Source organism: Oncorhynchus nerka, linkage group LG3 (genome assembly GCF_034236695.1).
Source record: "Oncorhynchus nerka isolate Pitt River linkage group LG3, Oner_Uvic_2.0, whole genome shotgun sequence".
Taxonomy (NCBI): Eukaryota; Metazoa; Chordata; class Actinopteri; order Salmoniformes; family Salmonidae; genus Oncorhynchus; species Oncorhynchus nerka.
In genome coordinates, this window is record NC_088398.1 from 14580857 (window position 1) to 14590069 (window position 9213).

Sequence of the window (9213 nt, forward strand, 5' to 3'; positions counted from 1 at the left end):
TGTATTGAAGTCGCTGTAACCAGAGGAGGACAGAAGCTAGCTGTCCTCCGGCTACACATGGTGCTACACTACAGAGTGCCGCTGAGGCTACTGTAGACCTTCATTGCAAAATAGTGTTTACATTTTTTACCCCCTTTTTTGTGGTATCCAATTGTTAGTAGTTACTATCTTGTCCCATCGCTCCAACTCTCGTACTGGCTCGGGAGAGACGAAGGTCAAAAGCCATGCGCCCTCCAAAACACAACCCAACCAAGCCGCACTGCTTCTTAACACACCGCGCATCCAACCCCCGAAGCCAGCCGGACCAATGTGTCGGAGGAAACACCGTGCACCTGGCGACCTGGTCAGCGTGCACTGCGTCCGGCCCGCCACAGGAGGCGCTAGTGCGCAATGAGGCAAGGATATCCCTACCGGCCAAACCCTCCCTAACCCGGACGACACTAGGCCAGTTGTACGTCGCCCCATTGACCTCCCGGTCTCAGCCGGCTGCGACAGAGCCTGGACTCGAACCCAGAGTATCTGGTGGCACAGCTAGCACTGCGATGCAGTGCCTTAGTTTTATCTAAAAAGGAGAACCTTTTAAATGCAATTATTTATTATTTTTTAAATGAAATTCACTGAGGAGGATGGTCCTCCCCTTCCTCCTCTGAGGAGCCTCGACTGAACCATAGTCTTCAGCCTTGCATCCGGCCCGAGGACAGACATGACAGTGGGGAAGTAATGATTCTAGAGACAGGGCCCAGGGGATGGAACCAGGTCTCCATAGCGACTGTTCGTAAGGTTATCTGAGGCTGTGGACATCTGAGCTGCCTGGATGACAGTGTAGCTGTCATCCTCTCTATCCTCCAGTCCACCCCTCGTCTCTCTCTCTCTGTCTGATGTAAATATAGAGCCTTGCTCTAAAGTAAATGCCTGCCTCTCTCTCTCTCTCTCTCTCTCTCGCCTTCTAGGTGTTTCACAACATTTCAGATGTATGTTCCTGTGTGATTTGCAGTCAGGGATCTTCTCCTATATAAGCATGACTCTATTAAAAATGACTGGGTCAGGGAATATTGAGATGATGATGCTCCTGGGGAAAGACTCGCTTACACCTAATTCTCAATTTCTGCTCCAGGCTTCCTCCTCTACACAGCAGCACCATTTATCTCATGGAAATGTTGACATTTCAGGGAATTTACTTGGTGTGCAAGATTGCAGATGAGACGGCCTACCATTTTCTGTTTGAGAAGAATTTGAGAAGCTATATGGGATGGGAAATGCAGTGGACTACTGGTGCCAAGATCATGCCAAGAGAACCTTCTGTTTCAGACCTTCTGTCTCAGAGAAACAAGGACATACAGTATTTTGTCATCTGCTGTCACAAGGATACGTTCTGTCATCTGCTGAATTACCATATTTACGTTTTACTTACAGTACTACTCTGTCTGTCTGTCTGTCTGTCTGTCTGTCTGTCTGTCTGTCTGTCTGTCTGTCTGTCTGTCTGTCTGTCTGTCTGTCTGTCTGTCTGTCTGTCTGTCTGTCTGTCTGTCTGTCTGTCTGTCTGTCTGTCTGTCTGTCTGTCTGTCTATAGATGTGTGTGTCTCACCTCCCCAGCCCTGGCGATGCCCCCAGCCACTACCAGGCTGTGTGCCGTGCTCTCTACGCTGAGACCAGGGAGCTACGCTCCTTCCTGGAGAAGATCAAGAGTGCCAAAGAGGTGAGGCTACCTACACATCAATGCGTGACCAACTGAGTTCAAACCCCCTGTCTCCTGTGTGCGACAATACTGTGCTAGTCCACTGAGCTAAAAGTTAGGAATTAGCTTGGGCAGGTAAAGAAAGTCTTCAGGTCTCAGGAAAGGTTACTCATCATGTGACCATGGTTCACCAAACCACCTCCATTTACCAATGCTCACAACACACTACACAGTACCTGACTACATCGGCCCTCAGCTTGCTTACATAGTGGTTCTGTTCCATTGTCTATAGCATACTACTTAGCATGTATTCCCAATACATTGCTTTATCCTATGTGGTATGCTAACCAGTGTGGATATTGGAACAGCTCCGGTCTGTTTCTGGGACCTGATTGACATCTCATTCTCAGGCTCCAGTGCACATAGGACCACTAAACGGTGAATCTGAATGGTGATTGGCATTCATCACGACACAACCTTGTACTGTTAATCAGATAGACATGTAGACCCGGGACATATGTTCAGAGGTCATGTGACTGGAGAGACATTCATTCAGGAGATTAAGCAGCATGACATTAAGGTGTTTCACATGCTTCAGAGAACTGATCAACATGGCACACTACGTACATGTCCTGTAATGGATCCTACTGTATATCAGCCTTGAGTCGGCTGTGTGTGTGTTACAGAGGAGAAGGAATGCAGGTTACTCTGTGTGTGTGTGTGTGTGTGTGTGTGTGTGTGTGTGTGTCACAGAGAAGGAATGCAGATTACTCTGTGTGTGTGTCTATTACTCTGCTAAAATCAAGCAATTCGCTAAAAACACACACAACATAACCAGTCTGTTGGCATGGATACTTGGATTGATGTTGTACTCTAAAGCTAGAGCCACAGCTGTTGTTTGTAAAACATATCCACAGCAGGGAGTCAGGATGAGACTCAGGCAGCAGTGTTGTTATCTGCCTCTGTACTTCGCACCAAGCCGCACGCATGGATTATATTTAGCATCTCATATTTCAGTACATCCCTAACCATGTCTGCCACAGGTCATCACAGTGAAACATCACTGTGGGCTAGAATGTAATAGGGATAGACTGGGGACTGAGAGAGCGGAACAACACTACATGCTGTGTGTGTGAGTGCATGTTCGTACGCGTGCGTGCTTGTAGACATGCTATCCCAACCCAGCATATGAAATGTTAAAGTAGGCTAGTAATGAGCATTGATGGGAGTGATCTGTCTACCTCAGGGGAAGCTGCCTTGTAGTAGCTGTAGGTTTTGTTGTCAAATATTATGCTCAGTCTTTCACCTAGCTGGAGAGCAGAGTCCAATTCTGTCTGTACAGTTCTGGAGTACATTATTATAGGGCTTAGGTCTGTGGTGGTACAGATGTAGGATCTTAATTTGATCACCTTGTTGCAGGAGAACTTCTGAAGTTTGTATTTTCCACTTTGAAATGTCTGACTTTTCACATTTTTATCAAACCCTATAAAAATATCAATTCATTATAATCCACATAATAATTCAGATTTCCTGTTGCGGCAAGATTATTTTCCTGCTGTAGCAAACTGGCTCAAATTAAGATCCTACATCTGTACATAGGTAAACCCGTAATGCTGTTGTGAACATGTCTACATACCTAAAAGCTTAGTTTAATGTCCCACAATGCACTGCTGTCTGCCACAGGGTCACATGTGCTAAATCAAATCAAATGTTATTTGTCACATGTGCCGAATATAACAGGTATAGATAGACCTTACCGTGAAATGCCTACTTACAAGCCCATAACCAACAATGTAGTTTTAAGAAAATAGAGTTGAGAAAATCTTTACAAAATAAACTAAAGTAAAAAATAACAATAAGGAGGTTATATACAGGGGTTACCGGTACCGAGTCAATGTGCGGGGGTACAGGTTAGTCAAGGTCATTTGTACATGTAGGTAGAGGTAAAGTGACTGCATAGATAATAAACAGCAAGTAGCAGCAGTGTAAAAACAATGGCGGGGGGGTCAATGCAAATAGTCTGGGTGGCCAATTGATTAATTGTTCAGCAGTCTTATGGCTTGGGGGTAGAAGCTGTTAAGGAGCCTTTTGGTCCTAGACTTGACGCTCAGATACCACTTGCCATGCGGTAGCATAGAGAGTAGTCTATGACTGTGGTGACTGGAGTCTCTGACACCGCCTAGGTCCTGGATGGCAGGATGCCTGATGCACTGGGCAATAGTTATTCCTATTGCTCAACATGACACAGAAGAAAGTACATGTACATAGACCCACCAAGCCCCCATAGTCTCAGTTGTCATTTATAACCTGTGAACCCCAAAAATGTGCATCATTGAGGTCATACATTTTTCTGTAGGGTTTGCCATAGGAAAAATCTATGTGCTCAGCAAATGGAATGGTCCGCATGAACCACAGACTGGGTGCTACTCCCCAGGGACCCATCCAGCCAAGCAGCACTCCCCCTCCACAGTAGTACGTCTGAAAGGAGCGAAGGAATTGGACAGTTATATAAGTCACTGTTACAAAAGAGAGTGGAGAGTCTTATTATTAGGAGAGGGTAAGAAGCTTAGCTATGAAGAAGGGGAGACAAGTGTCAAGCTCTGTGGTTCAGGGGTCTATAGACAGACAGTACATCCAGTTTAGTTAGCCTATCTGGTGTGTGCAACCAGATGTGAATAGGCCAGGATGTAGTCTAGTCTACTGTATGTGGAGGCAGAGACATCTAGAACTATAGCAGTAGGGATGGGACTAAGGATCTGCTGGACAGTGCCATCTCTGGTCAAGATGCTTGGCTGTTCAATGTGGGACGTTTATATAGGTTACGTTTATGTTACATTTATATATATGTGTGTGTGTGTGTGTGTGTGTGTGCGTGTGTTTGTGTGTGTGTGTGTGTGCGTGTGTGTGTGTGTGTGCGCGCGTGTGTGTGTGTGTGTGTGTGTGTGTGTGTGTGTGTGTGTGTGTGCGTGTGTGTGTGATACCAGGAGAAGTACGATGTGCTTTCAGCCCTGTATCATTCCCCTCCCCCGCTTGTCCTTCTCTGTCTGGCAGTGAGGCAGAGATGTGTTGTCCCATAAGGGATCTGGCTATCTAACTGCATCTACAGGACAGCAGGCAGAGAGAGAGACCCTTTCTTTCATAACAAAGAGCTCTATAACAGGACAGAGGGACACTATTAAAAACATAGTTGTAGCTGAAACATCAAAGCCACTTCTGTTCCTATTTGCTCAGGGTTAAATACTATAAGTTAGGAAAGGGATAGTATTGTGTTGGTCGTACAAATGAGCACCGGGTGTTAAATACAATATAATCTCACCCTGGGCTCCTCTGCTCAGAAATTATGTCCTTTTTTAAAATGTTTGTCAACAATCGTGTTGTTATTCAAGGACCATGGTAAAGCTTTCTGTTTTATGTTATTACATGAAAAGGGAATATGTACCAAACTGTTAATGGTAGAGAAGGCAGACACCTTAGCAAATGCCCTTGCAGTGTAGTGTGAGTTATGGCTCTGTATATCCAGTGAGAGGAGAGGCCCTGTAGTAAATCTCCTGTGAGGGGCTGTAGCAGAGAGACTCCCATGATTGCTCTATCAAACACTGGTGGGATGCAGGGTGACTCCCACTCTCTCACCACAAATAACAGGGAGAGAGAGGAGGAGAGAGAGGAGGAGGAGGCTTTCCAGTCTGCTGCAGAACAGATCCCTCAGTGTCCTGTCCTCTAATGAACTCCTGAATCAGGAAGTGAAGGGATGCAGGTTGTTCACTGCTTCATTGGTTGCATCCCGATGCTCTCGAAGTGCACTTGCTCACTCCTTCCCACACATTTAAAAGCAGTGGATTGGTGTTAGCATGGGATAGCTAAGGGAGTTACCACACTATATTTCATACAGTCATTTTAACCATGGCTTAAATATATAATCTCTGCTATGCATACACTGGCAGGACCATGCTTTATTCCCTATGGCTACAATGATGATTTTCAATCATGGATGAAAATGGACTGGGCATGAGTGTGATGGGAATGTGTGAGTGTACCATCATGATGCTAGTTGATAGGACTTGGCAGGTTGTCAGGCTGCGAAGGCTCTTGTTAACTGTCATTGATAATCAAATAGGTATTGATTTGTGGGTGTGACTGAGCAGGGCTAGCTGCCTGTCCTAATGCCGTGGTAGTCAATGAACTTGATTAACATCTAATTTCAACATGAAAGGATGAAATCTGTGGCTTTGAGGTCAGTTACTTAATTCAACGTCCTAAGCCATTTCTATCTCAATATCAAATCATTTCTGGGTAACAATTAAGTACCTTACTTTTATTGTTTTCAATTAAAATGGTCAAAAAGAAACATAAATTGTTTCTTAGCAAAAAACAATAACTCTGTCAGTGGGGAAGGAAAAACTGACAACTAGCTGTTATTGCCAGAGAGGTTTCGGAGCTATCTTTTGATGTCACCAGGCAGGCCAAAATTCAATCACACAAAAACAGACTGACATTTCTAACACTATTATCATTATTTTCACAATTACACAGTATTATTCCAACCTCATAGTGTGGAATTATATATAAAACACAGGAAAATCTCGATGTTTTACTGTACTGGGCCTTTAAACTCACATTACGCCCTGAGTGCTCATCTCTTTCTCACTCTGATCCCCCCCATCTCTCTCTCTCTCTCTCTCTCTCGCTCTCTCTCTCTCTCTCTCTGCATAGAATCTTCGGAAGATGGGTGGCGAGCCGTCTGAGGATCCCAGCAGAGACCTAAATGAGCTCCAGAATGCAGACTGGGTAGGTGACCAGCTCCCTATCACAAGCCTCACACAGCCCCTTTTACCTGGCAACACCCTTCTCTGACTCCCTTATGTGACACCCTTAGGACAGGTTTCCCAGACTCATATTTAACCTACTCTTGGACTAGCATGTTTGTAGCCCAGGAGTATCTAGGCTTCATCTGGGTCTGGAAATTGGCCCTATAAGTGTTAAATCATTGGATGAGTACTGTGTTGCTATGTGATTTCTGTCCCCTTGCACCCCCCAGGCTAAGTTCTGGATGCAGGTGATGGGAGACCTGCGGAACGGGGTGAAGCTGAAGAAGGTCCAGGAGCGCCAGTACAACCCTCTGGCCATCGAGTTCCAGCTCACGCCCTACGAGATGCTCATGGATGACATCCGCTCCAAACGCTACAAACTACGCAAGGTCATGGTAAGACTGTCAGGGGTCTTAAAAGCATGGTTTGTTTCTTATATGTTGTTATGGTCTCTCTTAATCTGTGTGTGTGTGTGTGTGTGTGTGTCTCCCCTTACACCTCCAGGTAAACAACGACATCCCACCAAGGTTGAAGAAGAGCGCCCATGAGGTCATCCTAGACTTCATCCGGTCCAGACCTCCTCTCAACCCTGTGAGTGCACAGCCTATAGAAACAACAGATATACTTTACATCGACTAGCAACCTCTTAGGTGTTGGCATGGTGGTGGGCTGAACCATAGAGATACAACTCTGTTCTGTCTCTTTGGACTGAACATAGTACCATAGAATGAAATAAAAATACAAATATTAGCTATGTATGTAAAGTATATCTCTTATCTATGTGGGCTGTACAGTCATAGGGTTTAGAGAGGAGAACATGGGGCATTTTCTCTCCTAATCCTGTTAATATACAGTACTGTATAATACATGTACTATATACTATACGATAGTACATTCTATGGTACCTGCCCCACCTTCCTCTCATTCTGGTGTCTTCTAGTCTTGCCATGCCATCCTTCCATGTCTCATTCATCACTGGAGGAAGCCTGGGAATTGGTGCTAGAGATCTCCACTTTCCATTTAAACCTCAAGCCACTGAACCCATCTTTAGTCAAAGAAAGAGTTCTTAATATCCCAAAAGAAATACAGGTAGTTCAGGTTTTGGGGTTCTGGGGTATGATTATACTGATTGGAATGAGGGGTGATTGATAGATAATCAGATCTGCTACTGGAGCTGTACATCAATGCTCACTGCCCCAGCCTCACATGAAGTGCCTGCCTCAGTAATCAGAGGAGCGGTACTGCCAGTCAAGAGTTATTGTTACAAAGTGACAGTGAAATTAACAGTACAGTGACAGTGAAATTAACAGTACAGTGACTGTGATATTAACGGTACAGTGATATTAACAGTACAGTGACTGTGATATTAACGGTACAGTGACTGTGATATTAACGGTACAGTGATATTAACAGTGACAGTGATATTAACAGTACAGTGATATTAACAGTACAGTGATATTAACAGTGACAGTGATATTAACAGTACAGTGATATTAACAGTGACAGTGATATTAACAGTACAGTGATATTAACAGTACAGTGATATTAACAGTACAGTGATATTAACAGTGACAGTGATATTAACAGTACATTGACTGTGATATTAACGGTACAGTCACTGTTATATTAACGGTACAGTGATATTAACAGTACAGTGACTGTGATATTAACGGTACAGTGACTGTGACATTAACGGTACAGTGACTGTGATATTAACGGTACAGTGATATTAACAGTAACAGTGATATTAACAGTACAGTGACTGTGATTTTAACGGTACAGTGATATTAACAGTGACAGTGATATTAACAGTACAGTGACTGTGATATTAACGGTACAGTGATATTAACAGTAACAGTGATATTAACAGTACAGTGACTGTGATTTTAACGGTACAGTGATATTAACAGTGACAGTGATATTAACGGTACAGTGATATTAACAGTGACAGTGATATTAACAGTGACAGTGATATTAACGGTACAGTGATATTAACGGTACAGTGATATTAACAGTGACAGTGATATTAACGGTACAGTGATATTAACAGTGACAGTGATATTAACGGTACAGTGATATTAACGGTACAGTGATATTAACAGTACAGTGACAGTGACATTAACGGTACAGTGACTGTAATATTAACGGTACAGTGATATTAACAGTACAGTGACTGTGATATTAATGGTACAGTGATATTAACAGTACAGTGACTGTGACATTAACGGTACAGTGACTGTGATATTAACGGTACAGTGATATTAACAGTGACAGTGATATTAACGGTACAGTGATATTAACAGTACAGTGATATTAACAGTACAGTGATATTAACAGTACAGTGACTGTGATATTAACGGTACAGTGACTGTGATATTAACGGTACAGTGATATTAACAGTGACAGTGATATTAACAGTACAGTGACTGTGATATTAACAGTACAGTGAAATTAACAGTGACTGTGATATTAACGGTACAGTGATATTAACAGTACAGTGACTGTGATATTAACGGTACAGTGATATTAACAGTACAGTGATATTAACAGTACAGTGACTGTGATATTAACGGTACAGTGACTGTGACATTAACGGTACAGTGACTGTGATATTAACGGTACAGTGATATTAACAGTGACAGTGATATTAACAGTACAGTGATATTAACAGTGACAGTGACATTAACAGTACAGTGATATTAACGGTACAGTGATATTAACAGTGATTGTGAT

At 43.4% G+C, this 9213-nt stretch overlaps 1 protein-coding gene across 3 annotated transcripts in view; it reads left to right on the forward strand.

Annotated features, from left to right (window-relative positions):
* LOC115114419 (protein spire homolog 1-like) overlaps positions 1–9213 on the forward strand; it is a 73442-nt gene that overhangs the window by 36820 nt on the left and 27409 nt on the right. For all 3 annotated transcript variants that reach the window (XM_065008735.1, XM_065008733.1, XM_065008741.1), the window contains exons 4-7: positions 1571–1696; positions 6386–6460; positions 6711–6875; positions 6985–7071. In XM_065008735.1, the coding sequence (XP_064864807.1) occupies positions 1571–1696; positions 6386–6460; positions 6711–6875; positions 6985–7071 (453 nt within the window). The remainder of the gene's footprint in view (positions 1–1570; positions 1697–6385; positions 6461–6710; positions 6876–6984; positions 7072–9213) is intronic.